Raw genomic sequence first — 23,834 nt, forward strand, 5'->3', positions numbered from 1 at the left:
ACAGTAGAGCTTGTATATAGACTTGGTGAACATTGTCAAGGTGATATGCAAACAACAGTTTGGGAAGTACAGTTGACCCTTGAACAACTTGAGTTTAAAATGCATAGGTGCACCTATTTGTGGAATTTTTCAATAAATAAGTGTATTTGATGGTATTGTAGGTGTATTTTTCTCTTCCTTATGATTTTCTTAATATTTTCTTTTCTCTTGAATGTTGTAAGAGTATAGTGTATAATACATGTAATATACGGAATATAGGTTAGTCAGCAACTTATGTTATTGGGAAGGCATTCGGGCAACAGTAGGCTATTAATAAAGTTTTTGGGGAGTTGAAAGCTATGCATTTTTTATTGCATGGGGGGCAGTTACCCGTAGCCCCTGCATTGTTCAAGAGTCAAATGTACACCTAAATGCTCAGCCTAAAAAGAAAGGTGTGGGAACTTCACTGCTGTTTGAAATGATCTAGGCCCTGGTTTTTCACAGAACACTGCTTTCTTAGAACTTTGTTTCAATCTTTAAGATGTATTCAGACAAGTTCTGAACTTCCTAAAAGTCAAAGGTGTGGATGGGGCCAAGGCCAGGGCTACTGGGTGTGGGGGACACGGGCTGTGGGGGTGGGGGGCACCTTCATGGAACGCACGGGAGCTAGGCCTGTAGGAAGAATGGTTTCTTCCTGCTGGACGAGGACCTACCTATATTAGGGTCTACACATACTAGGGCTCAGGTATTGAAGGTCTGAAAGCCAGCTGGACCGGTCCATGATAGCACTGTGAGGAGAGCCGGTCCTGAAAGCACAGGGTCCTGTAGACTGAAGGACCACGGGAGACAGCTTCTGGGCCAACTGTCCCCCTTTTGCGGAAGGGGAAACTGAGGACCAGAGACTCATTTATTTATTCAGTTTTTGATCCATTGATTTATTATTCAACTAACACGCATTTATTAAGTGCTTACTGTATGCCAAGTGCCAGGGATGCAAGGTGAATCAGCACACACAGGATCAGCCATCTGATGGAAAAGCCATCTCTGGAGTTGGAGACCCAGCTACTGCACTCAGTGACTCCAACTCTCCCCTGCTCCACTGAGCCCCCATTTCCTTATCTGTAAAATGGGAGATAATTATAGAGCCTGCCTCTGGAGCTGTTGCATGGATGAAACGAGGTAATTCGTGTCCGCTGATTACTGTCACTGAAAAGGGCAACAAAGTGTTCCCAAACTTCTCCTGGACGGCTGGGAAGCCCTGGGCTTCGAGTGATGCCATCAGCAATCTGTGTGTCAGTAAATCCAGGCCAGCCACAGTTTCAGGGACTACGTGCACCCCAATGCATCCATAGCTCAACAAAGAGACAAGGAAATTGACAGCCTCAGTCCTTCCATGAAGAGCTCAGAGGCCATCAGAGTGCTCCGGACTTCTTCCAGTTGGTTCTTGGCCTTCAGCAATGCCCCTAAATACTACTTCTGGGGGAAGGACCAGCTATTTCTTGCTGCCACTGTGTGGGAGGTGAAGCAGGAGGTGACAGGGCAGAGCCTCTAGTTTGTTAATGACTGTGGGTAGGAGGATTGGGAAGGACTCACTTGGGCAGCTTTTGCCTGCTGTCAGGTGTTGGTGGCAGCAGGTGTCTGAAGGCACAGAGAAGCTGGGTGGCCAGGAGGGCACCTCCCCATGACCTGCAGCCGGCTGTCCACTGGCACACGTGTGGGTGGTCTGCCCAGCGTGGTGGACTCAGGTCAGTCGGACTCCTTCCATGGCTAGCCAGCTGTCCCCAAGAAGACCAGGTGGACGCCATGTGGTCTTGGCTCTCCACACCTTGCAAGCATGTAGTGTCACTTTTGCTGCTTTCTGTTGGTTGGAAAGGACTCACTAAGGTGGGCCCAGATTTAAAGAGGAGGAGCAGGGACCCTTCCTCTGGGTAGGAGAGCCAAATAACATGCCTGCACTTTGTAACACTGCCCAGGTGCGCATGGAAGAGTGTGGCACAGCATCTGGCTCAGGTGATGCTGGATCGATTTTAGGTTGTTCCTTTGTCTTTCACTGGGCTGCTGGTGCACTGTGGGATGTGGGCTCCACAGCTGGGGTACCCCAGGCTCTGCTTTGGCTGGCCTGGATTTTGAGCACCCCCAGTCACAGAGCAGATAGATAGGAAAGCTTAGAGCCCAGGAGGTCCCAGCTAGACCCAATAGGTTAATTTCCTCAGTCCTAGTCAGGTGGACACTGACTAGTCTCACCTGCTCTGTGTGCTTATACCCCCCGTCCTCCCTCTTCTTCCTCTAGGGTGGGGCTTCTAAGACCCCTTTTGAAAATCCAAGTAAAGCAAAGCAAGGGACACTCTAAAAAGTCACAATATATAAAGAGAAAAAAGTCTTCAAACAATTTCAAGGGATGCAGGGGGTCTGGGGCCCCTGAAGGGTTAAAATCCTTCCACTGGAGCCTTCTCTCTGGCTCCAGCCCTTGCTTCCTGATTTGAAATTGATGTTTAGCTCCTAACGTCAAATAGTCATTTTAAAAACTGATTTAATGCTCTTGTGGTTAAAGGTGATCAGAGTGCTCACTGAATGAGGCGTGCTTTCCAAGAGGACACTCTGGAGGTGGCATCAATTCCCTGCTTCTTCTTGTGCTGTTGGCTGGCTGCATGGCTGCCTTGGGGAAGTGAGATTTTATGTAAAACAAGAGGGATGGTGTCAAGTTGTGAAATGGAGGGTTGTCCCAAGGGGCTCCCATGGTGCCTCATGGGTGTCTAAGGATGTAGATGCTCAGAATAGTCGCCCTCCCATTTTCCTGTTCATCGGTGGTCTCCCCACCCCCTGCCCTTGAGGGACAGGGTCTCAGGGCAGATCACTCACTCAAACACCTTTAGGCAGCGTTTCTCAAACTTGTGGAAGCCATCACAATGACCTGGGGGCGGGGGCCTTATAAATAAAACACAACACACAGATTTCTGAGTCTCACTCTCAGAGCTGCCAAGTCAGTGTCTCTTGAGAGGCTCCAGCAGCTGCCCTTTATCCAATTCTCGGGTGTAGGGATCCCCTGGTCATACCTGGGCAATCCTTCGGCCCTATGGAATGAACAAAGACATGCAGGTAAGTGCATGACCTTATTTTTTTGGAAATAGAGCCCACATGCTGGGTTGTTTTATAAAAAAGAACCCTTTTCTCTACTTAGTGCTCAACTTTGGCCAAGCATTAGAAGTACCTGAGTGGTCCCCCAATGTTTCATTCTGGAAAATATAAGACATATAGAAAACAGGGAAGAATTGTACAGCAAGCACCCATGTTCCACTGCTTAGGTTCTATAATTAATATTTTGCTATGTATTTGTTCTATCACACATCCGTCTACCAATCTGTCCAGCCAACCAGCTGTCCATCCATCTGACATCCTTCCATCCATGCATCCACCTTTTGTATTTGTTGGTTGCATTTCATACTAAGTTGCAGACACGAGTACATTACACCCTTATCTATTCAGCATGCATATCATTAACTAAGATTCAATTTTTTTCACGATTCTTTATTTTAGGTGAAATTTACGTACAGTGAAATGCACAAATCTCAAGTGCACTATTCACTTTTCGACAAGTGCACATATTTATGAAACCCAAGCCCCTGTCATAATGTAAAACATTCCTCACCCCAGAACATTCCCTCCTGCCCCATCCCAGCCAATTCCTGTCTCCACATCCCCACCAGAAGCAATCAATGTCCTTATTTTTTTTTAACGATATGTTAGTTTAGTCGGAGAATTTTGTATAAATGGCATCAGACGGTGGGTACTCTTTTGTTTAAGACTTCTTTCTCCTGGGGAACTTTAAAAACTCCCAAAGTCCAGGCCACAGCACAGAACAATGGCACCAGGTCTTCTGTGGAGGCGGAGACTCAGGGGTCAGGACTTTAGCACCCCGAGTAATTACAGTATGCAGCCAAGTTAGACCCCACGCCCCTAGAGAGATTGCCCCCTCCCTCCCCATCCCCACCCTGTCTCTCCATTATCCCATCCTAGGGACGTTCTCATATTTGAAATTTGTTTTCCATTTGCCATAGCTGTTTTGTTTTTGATTTGTTTGTCTTGGTTAAGGGAAGAGGCGTTTTTATACCACTGCACAGAACATTTACATGATCTTATTTTTTGGAAATAGAGCACATGCTCAAGCGGGTGTCTGGGGCTGACTTTGCCAAGGCCATCACTTGACCTGAAGGTGACCAGGAGGTCCTCGGCTTACTTCTGCAGGACCCAGGGGCCCGCAAGTGATTCCCCTCAGACCAAAGGCCTCAAGACTACCCCCCTGAGTGTGGGAAGCAGTTTGAGAAGGGTCAGGGAGTTCCGGCCCTTCCAGACTTCCAGAAGGACTAAGGCCCAGCCTCAGAAAGCTTCTCTCCACCTTTCCACCCTCCCTCCAAAATCATAACAATAAAACAAAACAACCCCTCCCTCCCAGAAAAAACCTACTAAGACTAAGACATAGTTTGTCTTGTTAAAACTGTTAATTTTAACCAACTGAACCAAAACAGCAAGCTCTTTAATTCAGTGCTAGATAGCTGGCAGCACTGTTTGTCTTACTGTTACTGTGAGCCCATCAAAAGTTTAGTTTGCATTGGCCTCTCGTATCTGGAGCTTCACATCCAGCTTTTACTTTGAGGGCCTGCAACTATGACAGGTGACATGGGCTTTATTATTCTCTTTCTGCAAATGGAGAAACTGGGGCAAGGAGAAATGTCATGAATGGTCTATATTGGTCAGGACTTTCCCCATGATTCCAGAGCTGCCTCTGTAGAGTTGCTTGAAATCTTTTTTTTTTTTGGCAAATCACAGACCCCTTTTGAGTAGCTGATGTAAGTACCTCCCTCTCCCTAGAAATACTAACAAGTTTTAAATATCTGATATTTGGGGGAAGGGTTCACAGACCATTCAAAGCCCTTGCAAGGTAAGACCTTCTACTTCAAAATATAATAATGTATGATTTATAAGCTGGTGCTTATTGAACAATACACATGCCATGCGGCGAATCATTTTATATCCTCAAGACGTAATGAGTCGTATTGTTCCCATTTTACAGACAAAAGACAGAGGCTTAAAGAAAGGAAGAACCTAGCCAGCACCAAGTGGCCAGGTTAGCAGCTGGGTGCTGAAATATGACACATTCACACAGCCTGACTTCAGAGCCCAAACTCAGAATGACCACCCTGGTACTCATTTATCTAGAGCTTTAACAAGGGAGCCCCATGAGATGGATCCGCCGGCATTCACCATGCCCTCTTCCAGCTCGCTGGTGTGGTGCGACCTGAGTAATAAAATGATTGTAAAGCACTTTGTAGACACCAGGGAGAGAGCGATTATTATTTGCACCCAGCTAAACCCGGTCTGGGGTGAGCCACCCCTACCCTCTCGTGTGTCCATGTTAGATCAGAATAACTTCCCCAAGTGTACTGGAAAGTTAATAAATTGTGAAAGCTCTCTCAGGATTGTGGGGCCCCCTTTTTAATTTTAATCACAGGTTAAGAGCTAGCGAGGGGAGGAATTTGCTCCCCGAGCACAGTGACTTTACAGTCCCCAGCCTTGCCCCGGTGCGGTGGTTTAGCTATTGGAGAAAGGCTGCCGGGAACTGTGTAAGCATCACCAGGGGAAAACAACAAGAAGCCCCCCAGCATGCCAGCACCGCTGCCACCTGCTCCGTGAAAAGGCCGATTCAGGCGGCTGCAGTGGAAAACATTCTCAGGGGCATTCGTTAGCTGGCGGCGGGTGGCGGATGCAGTTTGGCTGTGAGTTTCAATATTCCCTTGTAATGTTTTATAACCCAGACCCGGTGACAATGGCGTCATTCATTGCACTCGCTCACATGGAACAGCATGTGAGAGGGGCCCAGCCGGGGAGAACCTGGTCTGCGGGTGCCGATGCCCAGGGTAAGCTGAGTTACCCAGGACCCCTGCTTCAGTCGGGTGAGCCCAGACTGAGCAGAGCATGTCCGCAGGATGTGGGTACAGCTCGGTTGATACAGTAGAAAGCAGCAGGATCTGACACTTGGTGAACTAAAGGTTCCTCAGACCGCGGGATTGCTAGACTGGCCCGTAGAACTTGACATTGCCTAGTGTGGCCAATACCCAGCTCTGGAATCACCAGGATGCTTTATTTAACAGAAAGGTTGTGTCACTCAAGCAGTTGGTGTGGAGGCAACAATTCTGCATTATCAAGTATACGTTAGCTTTGGGAGAGCCCTGACCTGGGGTGAAACTCTGCTTTACCTCCTTTTTGCTGTGTGATCTGGAACAAATTGCTTAACCTCTTTGAGCCTCAATTTCTTTACTTTGAGAGTAACTCTAATCATACCGTAGATGTGGGGTTATCGCCAGGATCAGTGAGGGAAAGCATGTAAGTCAACTAGCGCAGGGCCTGGAAGACTAGGAAGCACGTGCAGGACCACGCGGGCGGTAAAGAGGGCCGTGGCCAGCGATGGTGACAATAAAGCAGCTCTTCATTGCTGCCCCTCTTCCCAGACACATAAGGACTTTTCAACTTTCAATTTCTCTCCTGTACTGGATTCTTCAACGATGCTCCTAAGCCGTAGAGGGAAATGGTTTGTTTATCTTCCCATCACAGGGCCTTAAGAGACTTCTGTCATGTTGCTGCTAGCTGTGTCCCTGTGATTGGTCCCTGAAGAGCCCAGTGAAAATTACCCCGATGTTTGATTGGGACGTTTCTTCCCTCTGTCTCTCTAATCCCGGGCTGACTAAGAAGTCGCTTCACTGTTCCATGCCCCGATTTTGACACCTGTCAGATGGGCTTGGGGAACCTGCATTTCAGGCACCAAGAAAGGTGTTCATGATTGACGGTGGGGATGATGTTTGAAGTTCTTGGAGACAAACAAGCTGTGAGAGGCAAGTGGTTATGGGATAATATGGCTTTCCCACTTGTGTGAGTGTTAGTAATCAAAAGCAGGATTTGACCTTCCAGAGAGTAATTTTGCAATTTGGCAGTGCTGGACGGGAGAATTCCACAGAGTCTATTGATACATTCTCTTGTAAATTCCCTCAGCCAACATTTTTTGGGAGTTATTATCTTTAATTAAAAGAAAATAACCGTCCCCATTAAGAATATAAAACCAAAAAAAGATTTCCCCCATCCTACTGGAGCCCTGACAGCCCAATACTTGAGCTAAGCAGAGCTACATAGACTTGCCAGTGAGATTGGATACGTTTTATGATTTTTCTTTCTCTCTCTCTTTTTTTTTTCCATTACATAACTTGAGCCACAAAGCAAGAACTATATAAAGCTAATTTCATTCCTTTCAGCCTCTGAGCCCCAGCTAAACCCGGAGGAGAGTCCAAGCATGTGGCTGCTCAGGGCAGCTCCAGCTTTGGTTGTGGGATGGCATATGCCACAGGAAAGCTTGGCTGGGGGACTGGGTGTTGGGAAGGTTCTGTAGCTTCCCAGACACTTGGCAGACACTTTGTGTCCCCTGCCTGGCTACTCTAACGTGCCTTCCCATGAAAAATAAATTTGTCACGAGGTGGGAGAATGGGGCAGGATTCTTGCACCCTGAACCCCTGCTCGGCTAAAAACATATCGTGTTTTGAAAACTGAAAGAAGTAGGAGACTGTCTAGAAGTAATCAAGGGTTTGTTGGCTTGGAATTGTGGTTGCACCTCTTTCTGGCTCTGTGACTGTGGGCAAGTTGGTTCTTTTCCCTGGGCCTCAGTTTTTTAATTTGTAAAATGGGGACAAAAGCAGTACCTATTTCATAGGGTCATGGGAAGGATGAAATGGGTTAATGCAGCATTCTGTATTAGATGTGGGGTTCTTTGTGCATGAGATGATTTCAGATGTACTCTTTGGCTTTAATAAGTAAGTATTTATTTCAATAGCATTAAAGGGTTGATAAATAACACCATAAGCTAATGATGTCACAGATATTATTGCTAGAGTGTGGCTAAACTTATTGGATACAAAATTAATTAAAAATGTAAGAAGTTAAAGAATAGTGGCAAAAATCACAACAGCCTAAGTTTGGGATTTACCGATACGTATTTCCTTCAGGGAGGAGTTCTTACTCTGGTGCCATGGGCCTGCTGGCAGCCTGGTGAAGCCTATGGATAATTTCTCAGAAGAATATGATTAAATGTATAAAATAAAATGTATAGATTGCAAAGAAAACCAATTATATTGAAATATATATCAAAATCTTAGAAAAATCATAGTAATAAATGCTCTTTATAAATGGGCTAAGTAGAAGGATCTAGTAACATGTCTAAAACAACTGTAATTTTGAAGTCATGATGAGCATAAATTGTACCTGGATACTGTAGAGGATATGAAATGCTTTGATTTCTGTTGATGACAGTCACTAGGGCCATTAATAAAATGGGGACTTTTTGCCTACACCCATAACAGAAAGGAATACCGCATTTCAACTCATGATTGGTGAGAGTAAAGACATTAAAATCCTAGTCTATACCCCTGAACCCCCCACCCAAATTAAGACCTCCAAATTAAGGAGACAGGCTTATAGAACTTCTTCCACCTAAGAAATTTTATGAGCTGAAATCACGAGCCATTTTATAAAGGAATAACAGTAGTTTCTACTTTCTACTACATGCCAGGCCTTTTGTAGAGCATGTGGTATATTTTCAACAATCTCATGAGGCTCAGAGAGGTTAAGTGCCTCACCCAAGGTCACACAGCTATTAGATGGCAGATCTCTTATAGAAGACACATCTCCCTAAGTCTAACATCTTTTTTCTTTCTACTATACCCTGATTCTTAGATACTTTGTGGACATCAGAGTCCAGTGGGTTAATCAAGGAAGGGAAAGTGTCTGGGGGCTTGTGGCAGTATATTGTGGTTTCTCCAAACCATCTCTGTATTTTCCCCATTTCAGAGATGAAAAAGATAAGGGTCAGCTAGGCGATCTTCTTATCTGAGTTCACAGAGTTGGCAAAGACACTGAGTTGAGTGTGCTATGGGCACCGTTAGGGTGGAGGACTCATTTCTGGAGATTTGATGACAATGGACATTTCCCCAGAAATAGCAGCTTTTCTGGGTCTGCAGATGGAAGACTTGGGTCACATTCTAAATCCTGTTCTGTCCCTTCCTCCCCTGGGGCCTCCTCTTGGGGAACTGTGGTTGGGGCTGCTTTGAGTACTTTCCTCTTTGTTTTTATTTTGCGTTTTATCCAAGCAGGGTTTTCCCTGTGGTTTTCAGCAACATTTCTGCTTTCTTTTCCATCCAAGGTGGCATGGGGGGTGGGGGACACCGGGAAGATGAATGGCTACCCTGGATGGGCCACATGGCACTCCAAGGTGCTGTAGGCATTTCCTTTATTTGTGGGTGTATTTCCTCAAGCTCCTGGTTCTCCTGCCCCACTGTTACCAGTTTTATCCCAACATGGAAATACCCATACAAGCTGCATAAGTGCTCACTGTAAAAGAGGCTAAGCAATGCAGACAGGCACAAAGCAGGAAGTGACCTAAACATTTTTGCATAACCCCAGTTCCTGGAGGGAACTGCCAGTAATCATTTCACAATTTAGACCATGTTCTGTATCCTACTTTTCTAACTTAATTGATCTTGCATGGCTTTCTGAATCTGTGCATATACAGCCTCTTCATTCTTTTTTAAGGTTGCGTAATATTTCATTGTTTAGCTCTAATTGAAGTTTACTTAACCATTAATGAGGATATTTACATCATCTCTAGTTTTTTCTCTGTTGTAGACAGTGTTGCAGAGAAAACCCTCATCCTTAAGTTTTTGCACGCTGACCTGAGCAGCTTCTTAGGAAAATTCATAGTAATTGGATTCCTGGGTTATTGTATGTTAAAAAAAAAAAGGATGCTATCAAATTGCCTTCCAGACAGGATGGACCAAATCACCTTTCCATCAGCCTGTAGACTAGAATAGTTTGTGTGTGTGTGTGTCCACGATTTCCTCTCCCCATCCCAAATGTTGGCAGCCCCCTGCCTTTGATGGATGTGGGGATGTTATGTATGGGTCAGGCCTTTTTCTACTTACACACTTACATGTTTCTCTCAATTTTCCCTTTTATCTAGGAGCAGTCCCCCTCTAAACAACTCTGAAAACTCTCACTCTGTTCCCTCCCCACCCACCTGGGTTCCTCTGGGGCTCCTGGCGCTGCTTGGCACCACTCCTCAGGAGAGATTTCTGTTGACGTTCCTGAGCTCCTATGAGGAAAGAAAATAGGAATACCTGGTACGAAAGCTGAAAGCACAGGAATGTGGAGGACCCATCCTCAGAGTGTGAAGGATTGGGTTTTGAGTTGCAGGATGCTGTCCACACGATGTCATTGAATTTTATTACGCTTGGCTTCTCTGTGTGACAGCTGAGGCTCAGAGGTTCTGGCTCAGAAGGACACCCGGCCCATAAATGATGGAGATGGGACCTGAATGTGGATCTGCCTAACCTTAGATCTCACATTCTGGTCTCTGTTTCTTGTCCTTGATCTTCCTTCTCGCTTCTCTTCCCTTCCTCTTTCCCTCTCCTGTCTCTTTCCTTCTACTTTACCCAAAACAATGACAGTGATGCTGAAGGTCGCCATTTGTTGAGCAACTCACTATGTGCCAAGTACCATGCAGTCATTCACATGTACTAACTCATTTCTTCTCTCAACAACCCCTTAAACTGGGGTTTTTTATTATCCCTATTTTATAGATGGGAAAAGCAAGGCATGGAGAAGTTAAATATTATGCTGGTAACACCAAGTACAAAAGGCAGCTCAAAAGGAAATTCTAAGGCACAAGCAGCAAGCTACCTGGATTAGGGTAACCTAAGATCATACCTGACTGTCAACATGGTCAATTACCAGTCTTTTTTAAAATCAAAGTATAGTTGATGTGCAGTATTATGTCGGTTTCAACTAGACAACATAGTGATTTAACAGTTAGCTACATTATTAGATGCTCACCCCAACTAGTGTAGTTACTCTCTGTCAACAGAGATACATATTATTATTGAATACCATTCGTAACTTATGTTGGACAAAGACCTCAGCCCCATTTTAAAGATGGAAATCCGGAAGTTAAGTCTAAATGACTGCTCGGCTCTTCTTGCTTTTGAATTAGGAAATTCAAAGACATATACAATGGGCTGAAATATTTAAAAATTCTATGTGTTTATTGATCATTAAGATGGGTTCTTAACTGGGGGTGCTCTCCGACCTTTCTTCATACACACAGAACTATTCACAAACCTACTTGCCTCATATATAAGGCATGAAAAGTTAGTGCCCAAATATATATGTCCATGGCATTTGAGCACTTGAGTGTGATTTTGATTACTTGGCTTATCAAAGACACTTTTGTCTCTTATTTTGTGACTGTTCTGGTGGGTTCTTTAACCCCAGAGTTCAGCCAGTTGGGGGATCTGTACTAGGGCACTGATCAATGTTATGTCCCATCTTCTCTCTTTCAGTAAAGAATATCCTGTGGTTCCCAGAAGCACAGTGAGACAAAAAGTGGCCTCTAACCACAGTCCTTTCAGCAGTGAGCCTCGAGCTCTCTCCACCTCATCCAACTTGGGGTCCCAGTACCAGTGTGAGAATGGTGTGTCCGGCCCCTCCCAGGACCTTCTGCCCCCGCCCAACCCATACCCACTGCCCCAGGAGCACAGCCAGATTTACCATTGCACCAAGAGGAAAGGTGAGTGTGACAGCTTCTGCTCAACTTGTCTCTTTCTCTACTTCTTCCTTCCTTTCCTTGAAACATAAAGGAATACACAGCTACATTTATTTATCTAAAAGATGTAAGCAATGCAAAAATACATAGAGCGTGTAAGACATTCAAATCATACAAGTAAAACTGAAAGGCCCCCTTGACAGGCCTTGCCCTGGTCCTACCCGCTACCTTGGGAAAACTTATCTGAAATGTCCAGGCCTATTGTATTCATTCACACCCATGCACATGGCCACACACAAAAAGGTTTGTTTTTGCTTTCATCATACTGTCCATATTTTGCACCTTGCATTTTTTGAACTACAATAAGTTGTAGATATCTTCTCATGAACATAGAGCCGCTCTTTCTATTTAGCTGCTGAAGAGGAAGAATTGCCTCAAAAGGGTGAAGTGGAGGGTTTTTTGCCAACCCCTCTAGTGGGCAGGAAGGCTGCTTCCAGTGTTCCTGGGTGCCTTACAAGCTATGCTGTGGGGAACCTCCTTACAATTGGATATGCTTTGGTTTATGTGGTAGAGTTCCTCTCAGGGGGATTCTGAGCTCTTCTTTCCTTTCCAGATCAAAATCAAACCAAGAAAAGGAAAGAAAAGAAAAAACCAGAACTGATTTTCTCTCCTTTGCATTCCCTATTACGGTGGCTGGTGTCTGAGAAATGCCATAGTTTCCTTTGCCAAATGAGAAATGGATAACTTCTTCCTAAGTCATCTGAGTCCAAAGGGGCTATACTAAAAAAGGAAATTCCGGGGGCACATTTTTTGAGCCACCATTGAAGTGTTCGATATGGGGGGCAGCGTTCAGTGTACTGGAACAATTGATTGGTGTGAGTGGCAGACAGGCACGGTGGCAGAAGGGCCAGAGAAACACAGGTCTGAGTCTCAACTCTGCCAGCAGCTTCTTGTGTGATGTCAGGCAGGTGTCCCGGCCTCTCTGTGCCTTGGTTTCCCACTGTGTAAGCATGGCTAAGTTCCCTAGAGAAACTGATATTTGCTAAGCATCCAGTAGGTGGTAGCTATGATTGCAGAAGGGACAGGTATTGTTCCAGAAATAGAGTCCCAGGAAGAAGTGAAGAGAATGCTTCTCATCTGGGTAAGGCTTTAGGAAATGAAGGAGTCCTTGTAGGCTAGTGCGTGTGCCTGTGGTCTTCAGACTCAGACATTAGGATGAATCCTACCTTTGCTATTTGTGAATTTTTATGACTACGGGGCAATTTACTTAACCCTCATAAGCCTCATTTAAAAAAATCTACAGATTAGGGCTCATGATCGGACCAGTCTCATAGGCTTTGCATGAAGATGTCTTGAAATCATGCTTGTCATCTTTTAGCACCGAGATGACTCAATAAGCCATCATTATTTTGCTCCAGCAGGCTTGAACCTTAGCTTTTAGAGTGGCCTGTTGTACCTCATAGCCTCAGTAACTGATATGATGCCCTTGGAAGTCCAATGCCCAGCTTCTGGACCTTCTTGCAAAAATGCTGACTCACAGGAACTGATGGAAATAGTTGCTTTGGCAGCTTTCTTTGACACTGGGGTTAAGTGAGGAAACTAATGAGTCCGCCGATTTGACATTTACCAATCTCGTGTTTTGAAGGCGGGTAGAGCTGTCACAGGTGCAAGCCTGGGGCTGGGGAACTGACCTGGATGAGGCTGACATTTCCAGACTCACCTGAAGCCCACCCAAGCTCCTTGGATCTCAAAGACCTGAACAATATCACCCCCAACAAGTCCCCTGGCCTGACTCCCAGCACATCCACTGCTGGGTGGACTGGAGACCAGATGCCTGCAAACATGTCTGCCTCATCACGAGCAAGGGTTAAGCATGTCCCACAGAGCACGGGTCCCTGCATGGAGATTCTGTTTCATATTATATTTAAGGGCACCCTGCTTAGGTTCTAGACCTCAGCTTTTTCAAGAACACTATTTAGTAGGTGCTATTGTTCACTCACTTTACAAATGGGGAAACTGAGGCTCAGAAAGGTCAAATCATGGGCTGGTGGTTCTTAAAGGCAGAATCTGAACCCAACAGACTGTGGACACTGAACTACCAGTCTATACTGCCTCCCTTCCCCTTGCTTATCAGCTACAATCTCAAAGTTCGATTCTCTCGTAGAGATTGGCTCTTGAGACTGGGTCTCAAGACTGATTAAGAGCTCACCAGGTTTGAATTAGGGAGCTCTGTTGATTAAATTAATGCCAGACCAAAAGAAGGGAGAGGAAGACGTTAAAAAGAATCAAGGCTGTTTTAGGTTCAATATGTATAAGAGCATCTTTGTGCTTTCCTGGAGGATGCGGGGGGAAGGCTTTGAATGCAAGGCAGATGAACCTCTTCAGATTCTCTGAGCAGTGGACCTGCACGGGGTGCTTGGAGGGATATGAGATTGAACTTAAGGTCAACTCCAGGGAAGCTGGAGGTGGTGGCTGCACCGCTGCAGGACTTCCCAGCAGTGTGGCCATGGGAAAGTTGCTTCAGCTTTCTGACCCTCAAACTACCTTTTCTGCATAATGGGGATAACAATAACACCTACGCTGTCAGGTGGATAGGAGGTGAGATGAAATGATTCATGTAAAGTGCACCTGACACATATAGGTGCTCACTGAACCTTTGCTAGCCACCATTCTCTCCTTATGAAGCCACACTGTTGAGATCAGGACAGGTGTTAAAATTGCATATACAGACATACCTCATTGTACTGTGCATTGCAGATATTGTGTTTCTTACAAATTGAAGGTTTGTGGCAAACCTGCATAGAGCAAGTCTATTTTGGCCTCATTTTTCCAACAGTATTTTTGTTCACTTCATGTCTCTGTGTTGCATTTTGCTAATTCTCGCAATATCTCAAACTTTTTCATTATTATTATATTTGTTGTGGTGATCTGTAATCAGCGATTACAACTCACTGAAAGCTCAGATGATTTTTTTTTTAGCAACAAACTTTTTAATTAAGGAAGGTATGTTTTTAGACATAAGGCTATTGCATATGAAATAGACTACAGTATAGTGTAAAGATGCTTTTATATGCACTGGGAAACTGAACAATTCATTTGACTTGCTTTACTGTGGTGGTGGAACCAAACCCACAAAATGTCTGTATCCAAGGTATGCCTCTAGTTATACAATTGTTCGATTAAAATGGTGATCGAGTGCCGTAAAGGAGATAATATGAAACAGGGGTGTCAGACTAGAGTTGGGGGGTCAGGGAAGCCTGAAGCTGAGGTCCTCAGAGTGGTAGATGGGCAGGAGAGGAGGGATGTGAGTGGGTGTCTGGGCAGAGAGAAATGCAAGGTGCAGCTGCTCGGAAGAGGGGGAGCCTGCCCCCATTGCAAGCCCGCAAAAGGCCAGTGTGGCTGGAGCCTGGAGTAAGACAAGTGGTGGGGCACAAGGCTACAAAGAAAGCGGGGCCCACAAGGAGCCAGTCCTCATAAGCCATTTTAAGGATGTCAGATTTTATCCTAATGCTGATGGGCAGCTATTGGAGAGTTTTAAACCTGTGAGTGACACAACTGGTTTTTGTTTTGAAGTGGTCACATTGCTATGCGAGAAGGGGACTGTTGAGGGGCTACTGCAGGGGTGTGAAATGATGGCGGCTCAGCCAGAGGCTGGGAGGGGAGATGGACATGTGGGTGGGATCAGGACATAGTGACTGGCTGGATATAGTACCGTGAAAAATTTCCCCTTTTCCACAGTGTGGCAACTGAGGCTCAGAGAGATGGAGGTAGTGGCCCAGGGTCACCCAGCTAGTGAGTGGCCCTGTCCAAAATTCACAGCACCGTCTGTGTACCCTGTGGGACTCCTCGCATCTTTCCAGAACCCTCTGCCCTTCTCACCTCCCTCCACCCCTAAATGGGAGCTCCCAGGGACAGGGAGCATTCCAACCAAGTTCTGTCTGTCCTGCATGCCTCAGAGACGACAAAAAGCAATTCATCACCAGCCTCCATTGTGAAGTGATAAGGAATCAGCGGAGGTTTCCTTCCAGTTTGGGATTCCCGTTAAGTGATAACTCCGTGGGTGGCTTTCCCCCTGGCCCCTGCCTGCCCCACTATCTGACTTCCCCTCATTGTCTGTCTCCTTTCCAACAAGCCCAGGAGGCAGGCCCAATGAAATGTCAAAGGGCCAGGCAGGCCAGAGGGCTCCTGTGTTTGGACCCAGCTGTCTCCAAACTATCTTTCCGATGGATGGAGCCAAAAGAGCCGGGAAGGTCTTTTATCAATGCTACTCAATCAAATCCAGGGCCCCGGGGCCTGGGAGAGCACTTGTCTATCTTTCCTGCCCCCTCCCACCCTGCCGACTCCAACCCAGCCCATTAGAAACCAAAGGCAGCTCAAACAGGTCCCAGCCAAGCCAAGTACTGTGTTGGACATTCAAAGGGAAGTCAGCGCTGGAGACAAGGGGAACTGGATGTAGGGATGGGCTCTGCAGGGGTGCATTCTGTGTGCTGTGTGCTCTTTAGAGCAGGTTCACATCATTTCCTTCTCTGTGGTCTTTGAATCCAAGGAAGTGCCTTCCATCTCCATTTTGCAGGGGGAAGCAGGGCTGACAGATTGGGGTAGATTTCCATGGTTGTGTGGCTGGTGGGTTGCAGATCTGGGAGGCATCCATCAAATAAGTATTAATGAGCACTTGCTTTGTACTGACCACTCTCCTGGGTGTATTTGGGGTATGGGATCTGGGGAGGGCAAGATGGCAAAGGTCCCTGCTCTCATGAGGCTTGTATTCTCACTGGGGGAGACAGATAATAAGAAAGTAAATAAACTGGATGACTTTCTTAGGTAGTGGCTAAGTGGGAGTTGAACTGGAGTATTTTGATTCCCAAATGAGGATTTTCCCACAGTACCATCCCAGTTCTCCCCACTTCAAGCTAAGAGCTAACAGCGTGGGGACTCACATGCACAAACCAGCCACCCATCCCTCTGTTCACAAGGGTCAAGTTTACCACCTTTGCATATTCTCTGAATGCACCCAGTTTCATGACAGCTGAAAGGCTGGGACCATCTATCAGAAAGAGCACTGTTTTGTGAGTCAGAAGGCCTGAATTCTAGTTCCACTTGCTGAAGGTCACTCAGCTAAGGAGCGGCTGCCCCCCCTCTCTGCCCCAGGGTCTCTTGTCTGTAATGACCACAGTGGTCTTTCATCTGAATGCACTCAATAGGCCAGAAAAATAATCCATTTGGAATGGTGACCATATTTGCCCAATGGGATGAGTGATTTAAACAGCTCTGGAATCCACCCAGATACCTTCACAGAGCCTTCTATCCAGTTTTCCAGGAGGGAGAAGAAAGCAGACTGTGTTGTTCGATAGATAACGTTTGAACACTTACTTCTTATGTGCAAGGAAGACAGACACTAGACTGCATTTATTAGTATCTAAGTTCCCACAAGGTATTTAGGTATTATCCACATATACAGCCAGAAACTGAGATTGGAATTGTTCAGCAGGGAGAGTGAGAGACACAACTCTGTGCCCTCCATTCTGTGTTCTGGATTCATCATTAAAGCCACCTTATCCAGAATCTAAAGCAACTAGAAAAATGCAAAGGCACGGGGTTTTCACACTGGTAGGTAGTGGTCAGTGGTCAGAATCTAGAAGAGCTCAGTTGTATCCAAGGGACTCAGTTGGATTCAGGACAGGTGGAATATAGGTGACCACTCTTCATACACAACTTTCTGAAATGGAGCTGTGGACTCATCTCATCAGAGACAGGACACCTGCCTACAGCCCATTCCTTCACTGTGGAGGGAAAGCATGACTTGGCTGGGAAAGAGGTCTTTGCTGTTGATGAGTTATTGGGGCCCCCAATGAAAAGAAAGACACCGAACCCTAACCAAAATAAACACCGAGGTTACATCCAGTGCATTTATCACAACCGACTTGAAATTTCGATCCATGCTTTGGAATTTCTTTACAATGTGATGTGGTCCAAGAGGAATTTGAGAATGCTCAGGACCTGCTTTCATGAATAAGCCAGCACTGAACTTTTCTTAGGATTCTGCTTCAGATCTTTGGGGTATTAAAAACTGGAATGTATAATTTTACGATTTTCCAAAATGTGCTCTGGCCTTTTTCATATTCTTCTTCCTTTTTTTTTTTTTTTTTTACTTGTAACAAACCTGGAAGCAGATCAAAAACTCGGGAATGGTTAGATTTCCTTGTTTTTTTTTTTTCTCTTGCCAAGGGTACCCTGCAGCTGTTCTCTTTATTATTGAAAAGGGGAACACCCTGGCTAAATGGAAAACCCAAAGTTTATGATTAGAGCAACAATGGAAACATTCAGATTTATGGATCTGGGGTGTGGAAGGGAACATGGAGGGAAGGAATCAAGGGAGGAGGTGACAGGGATGAACAAAGTTGAGTGTAGCAATGTCTTCAAGTTGCCGCAAACAACACCCAGTTGCAAGGTGAAAAATGTGGCCACTGGCTTATCTGGATGTCTTCAGACATCTGGGTGGTTGGCACGACGTGGCTAGAACACCTGGAAAAGTGACTGCATTTTCTGCCTGTTTTTGGACAAATGTTTGGGCATCCCGTGTGGCCCAGATGTGTCCCAGAAAGAGTCTAGTAAAAATAAATTTGCTAGCTTGCTTCAAGGTGGGCACGACCCTAAAGAAGATATGGGGAGATTTTTTCTTCTCCTGTGGTTGTCACTCAGACCATGGTGCAAAGGGAAGTGCTTGGTGGAACCCAAATCCGCCGGCTGTACCTGGGTTGTGGAGCCTTTTATAACCCGGTGCAAAGCCCACAGGACTCACTGTGGGCAAATGACTGGCTGGGAGCTTGGTATCCAAGGCCAACTTCATATTCAGGAATCTTGGCCCACGGCCCTCACTGATCAGGTGGGATGGAGCAGGCCAAGGGTGTGCACCCAGCAGGACCATGACTCCCTACTGACCACTGTATTCCAGCACCTGGCACTTGGTGTGGGACTCAGTAACTATCTGTTGGATAACTGCTGAGTGGTGCTGGATACAAGAAATCAAGAGAGCTGGAAGCAAAGTGTGGTGGGCAAAGTAGGTCAGACCTGGACTCAGTGCCAGCCTTCACTCCTTCCTAGCCACGTGTCTTGGGGCAGATAACTTCTCTGAGCTTCTTTCTGCCTCTGTGAGACAGGAATGAGAGCAGCCACCTTGAGGAATTACTATAAGGTCACTTTGTAGGTGCTCAATTAATACTAGTTATTATTTCCCTCATTATTTAGCCCCACATCCTGCCCTCACACCGTGCCCGTCGCAGTGAGTTGCCAGATGCCCTAGCATTTTCTTTTTCTTCACCCCAGAATGACAGACACATTTCTTAACAGTTATTGATTAGAAGGAGATGGAAAGATGAGGAAAGAAAATCTCCAGTTTGGGAGGAAAAATTCCAGCTAAGGAATTAATCTATGTTGAGGTTTACACCTTGGTAGAAATTCTCAAGTATTGCTTGCCCTGAAGGAAGCACCTGGAAGCATGTTATTGTAGATTTGGTCTGCCGGGAGACTGACCGGTAGTGGTATCCTTGCAAGAGCTGCTTTTGAGGGTGGCCATCAGGAGATCGACATGCTTGCGTTTTATTTAATCCTATTGCCCTCTAGGGTAGGTCTTACTAACCCTGATTCCTAGATGATAACGATGAGTCTCTGAATTGGCAGATGCCCCTCTGGTATAGTCACACAGCTCTTAAGTAGAAGAGCCAGATTCAAACTTGGACCACTCTAGACTTCTTAACATGGATCTGTGTTTTAGGGAGTCCTCGACCCCCCTGAAGTTGTGTGCAGAACTTCAGTATGCCTGTGCAATTTTCAAAACTCTGTGCTTCAGTGTATTTTCCTAGAAGACAGCCCAGCAGTTCCGGGAGTTCCCAGAGGAGTCAGTGATCCCAAAGTGGTTAAAGAAGACCCTCTTTCAGAGGCAGAATATCCCCACTGCCCTACACTAGAGAATAGGAGAAGGGAAGGGACTTGCTCAGCAAGGAAACAGTGATCCATTAATTTGTACCAACTCACCAGATCTTAACTGGGTACTTGCTTACTGATACAAGGCGTCAGGAAAGGATCTGGGGATTCACTCGAGTTCCCATCCATTTGTCCATTTGTCCATCTACCCTTCCATCCACTGTGTGAATGTGTAGTGTATGCCTTTCTGCACAGCATGATGCTGGGGAGCCGAGGCCTTCTCATTAGATGGCTTGGCTTCTAATCCTGGCTCCAGTGTTTATCAGCCATAGAAGACCTTGTGTGAGTTTCCTAACCTCTCTGTGTCTCCTTCCTGTCACTGCAAAATGGGAATAATGCTAGAGCCCATGTCATACACTGCTGTGAAGATTAAGTGGGTACCTTATGGACAGCTTAGAATAGCCCAGGTGGAGTAAACACTATTTGTGTCTCTTTTTCCTGTTATTGTTGATGCTGCTCTTATTTTGGTCACTAGATACGTACCCGAGTCTGGGAATGCAGTGATGGGTGATACAGATAATGTGCTGCCTTTGTGAAATTGACATGCAGGGAGAAGGGAAGATGATATTGATGATGATGATGATAATTATTTACTGAGTGGTTCCTCACACCAAGCTCCAGACTAAGAGCTTAATTTACATTTTCCCGTTTCATTCTCAACACTTCCCTTTGTAGAAAAGTGCTATTGTTACTTTTCCCTTTTACAGATGAAGAAACTGAGCTCAGACAGGTCCAGCTGCTTGCTGAGAATACCGTAGCGCAAGGTCACGGCCATTATGGCACACCTGAATGGAGGTTGGCGCTAACGGTCTCCCAGACTTCATTCTTCCGTCCTTTGGCTGAAGGGCTGTGTCTGCCTTTAGCTGTAGGGTGGCTGTCCTGGCCTCACTGGTCTCTCTCCTCCTGTCTTAGCAGATGAAGAATGTTCCACCACAGACCATCCCTACAAGAAGCCCTACATGGAGACATCGCCCAGTGAAGAAGACCCCTTCTACCGCTCTGGCTACCCCCAGCAGCAGGGCCTGAGTGCCTCCTACAGGACAGAGTCAGCCCAGCGGCAGGCCTGCATGTATGCCAGCTCGGCACCTCCCAGCGAGCCCGTGCCCAGCCTGGAGGACATCAGCTGCAACACGTGGCCCAGCATGCCTTCCTACAGCAGCTGCACCGTAACCACCGTGCAGCCCATGGACAGGCTCCCCTACCAGCACTTCTCTGCTCATTTCACCTCGGGGCCCCTGGTCCCCCGGCTGGCTGGCATGGCCAACCACAGCTCCCCGCAGCTCGGAGAGGGAATGTTCCAGCACCAGACCTCAGTGGCCCACCAGCCTGTGGTCAGGCAGTGTGGGCCTCAGACTGGCCTCCAGTCCCCTGGCAGCCTGCAAGCCTCTGACTTCCTCTACTCTCATGGCGTGCCAAGGACCCTGTCTCCACACCAGTACCATTCTGTGCATGGGGTTGGCATGGTGCCAGAGTGGAGCGAGAACAGCTAAAGGCAGGCCTGCTTTGTAACAGACGTTTGCCAGGGAGAGAAGAGAGAGAAACAGGAGGGACGGAGAGAGACAGGAGCAGAGAGAACCCCACGGACAAGATTTTTCTTTTCAGCCAGTGTTCACATCTGCACTCGAGACCCCTGGACACCCATCAGATCAGCAGCTTGAAGCCACAATTCAGAAAATGTGACTTTGTCGTTTTGTCTCCAAACATAAAAAGCAAACGCAAAGATGAGTCCCTCCCACCAAGATCACCATGCTCATCAGCTGGCCACGTTCACCCCGCCTCCAGACGTCCTCCCAGATTCCTTTTTATTGGTCTCCAGAAAGTCCTGTCTCATTGAGTGTTTTATCCTAATGTGTAGTCGGAGGCGTTTCCTGTCTTGGTGTTTATGTTGACATTGTTATATAATAAATAATAATATATTTTTTTCTTCCAATTTTCTTAACGGGACCCAGTCCCTTATTTGGGGGGAGGTCTGAGGCAGGTATGTTTCAAAATATGTACTTGTGGGGTTCCCCTCAAATACGCCACTCCTGAAACTTAAATTCGCCGCCCTCTCCTTGACTATGAAATCACCTACCTCTGCCTTGTGACGTTTCTGAAAAGGTTCCCTGTGTCCCAGCTTTTCTCCGATTTTGTCCTACTGTCCCCACCATCATGGAGCTGGTTGGGCTTTCTGCTTACCAGGGGAGTCAGGATAACGCTAGGCTCCATCTGATGTCCTATCTGCCTCACTCCCGTCTTCCCAGCTCTGTCTTTCCAGCCCTCTGTCGCTAAAACGTGGCCTATAGCTTCCCGTCCGGAAAGCTTGCTTTGAAAAACTTAAAAAGCCCTGGTTTACATGCGGGCAGAACTGTGATAAGCGAGGAGCAAGCTCTGCGCTGACAAGAGTCATGAAAACGCCAAAATAAATACTCGTCCTGATAAAAAACAAAGCCAGCCCCAAGCTTCCAAACCTCCTCCGCTGACCTGACCCAATCTGGATGCAAAGCAAAATCCACAATCCCTGAAGAGGAGGCAAGACGTGCTCACCGATTATTTCTCTCCAAAAAAATCACAACGACATCCAACGCTGGCACAAAACTGTGGTTATTGAAAGCAGAAAGCAGTATTAAAAAAAAAATGTGTAAGTAAAACGTTACTGCAGGGTTCTTCAGATGTAATATTTTACTGGTACTATTTATTTATAAATAGGAGTTCTAATTAAGTAATAACATGAAATGAGATCCAGCATGGGAGCTGGCCAAGAGCTTTTAATTTTATTGATACTCAAAACCAAGTTTGCATTTTTTTTCTTTCGAATGTGCTTTGCTTTCTTGATTTAAAAAAAAATTGTTTTTTAACTGACCCTAATAAAGAGAACAGGGTAATACTGAGACTGAGTATGTCCACGTACGTGAGAGTGTGTGAGTGCGTTTGTATGTGTCTTTATGCGATTATGTCTTTTTATGTTGCTAAGGGTGGGGGGCAGAATTAAGTACTCATTCCGTATATTTGTGTGCCAGTTAATGCCTAATAAATACCATGTGCTTAAAAAAGTACAAGGGACTTGAACACCCTTTTTTTCCCCTTTCTTTCTACTGACTGAATAGAGGCACAATTAGGTGGAGGAAATAGGAAGGAATTGTCTTGCAAGTGAATTTTTCACCTCATCTGTTTTCTTCTGCTGGTCTCCAGGGAATTTGGATTTGTGTACTTGAGTGTGATGGAGCTGAATACGTTTACCCACTGGATTACCTCCCTGGCATGGACTTATTTATTTTAATTGAATTTATGTCAGGAAAGAAAAATCATCTGGTATTCCAACTGATCAAAAAATATCAGTCATAATATATGTAACACCCACTACTTGGTTTTCTGAAGAGTCTCTTTCTTTTCATTAATTACTGAAACCAAGTGTTTTGAAGGTCCCAAAGCAAATTTATAGACCTTCAGTGGATATATACTTAACTTTAGGATTTGTGAGTTTGTCCTATACAACACGTATAGGGCAGAACAGAGCAGCAAATTGTTGAGTAAATTAGTGCTGCAATTGTTTTCTATTTTTATAATTTCAGTGCCCACACCTTTCAGATTATCAAGAACCATCAAATATGCCACATCCCCTTGAAACAGGAACTAGTTGGCTGATTACAAATTATTCATTTAATCAGGTCCCCCTGGAACCTTTCTTAGGCAAAGAACTCCCAAGAAGTATAAATTAATTATAAAGAAATGACAATTCAGTTTCTTTCAAGTACAATGGAGAATCTAAGTCAATGACCTTCCTGTCCCCACAGAGAATGAATTAGTGAAGTTTCACTGAATAAATTTTGACTGTACTCTATTTATTCTGATGAGTTCAATAAAAGAACGGTCGCCTTTAAAAAAATTACCTCCTAAACTAATTTACCAACTATACAAGATAGTCAGTCTTATTTTTTCATAAGAACATCACCAGAATACTGAATTAACACTCCCTGTCTGCAGCACTCAAATGGTTGCCAGCATTGGAAAATCATTAAAACATATTACTTGCAAGTTTCACAAATCAGAAAAAGGACACTTTCATTTCATAACAGATGCAGGTTAAAGTCTTTGGGTTCTACAGCACAAATCACAATAGTCCTAAATATAGTTAGTGGATGCTTTTGTGGACTGGACATGTGATACGTACTGAGGACATAGTAGTGAACAAGGTGATAGAGGTTGTGTCCTCCTGGAGCTGTCTATGGTTAAGTGAGAGAAACAGCTCTTAGGTAATCATCTG

At 45.5% G+C, this 23,834-nt stretch overlaps 1 protein-coding gene across 3 annotated transcripts in view; it reads left to right on the plus strand.

The window, feature by feature from the left end:
* The window catches only part of TBX5 (T-box transcription factor 5), a 45,868-nt gene extending 23,407 nt beyond the window's left edge, over nt 1-22,461 (plus strand). For 2 of the 3 annotated variants that reach the window (XM_036929458.2, XM_036929457.2), the window contains exons 8-9: nt 11,409-11,635; nt 20,504-22,461. In XM_036929458.2, the coding sequence (XP_036785353.2) occupies nt 11,409-11,635; nt 20,504-21,081 (805 nt within the window). In that variant the 3' untranslated portion in view covers nt 21,082-22,461. The remainder of the gene's footprint in view (nt 1-11,408; nt 11,636-20,503) is intronic. The other variant, XM_036929454.2, reaches the window with a different exon arrangement.
* The last annotated feature ends 1,373 nt before the right edge of the window (nt 22,462-23,834 follow it).

The sequence above is a fragment of the Manis pentadactyla genome, chromosome 14 (assembly GCF_030020395.1).
Source record: "Manis pentadactyla isolate mManPen7 chromosome 14, mManPen7.hap1, whole genome shotgun sequence".
Lineage (NCBI taxonomy): Eukaryota > Metazoa > Chordata > Mammalia > Pholidota > Manidae > Manis > Manis pentadactyla.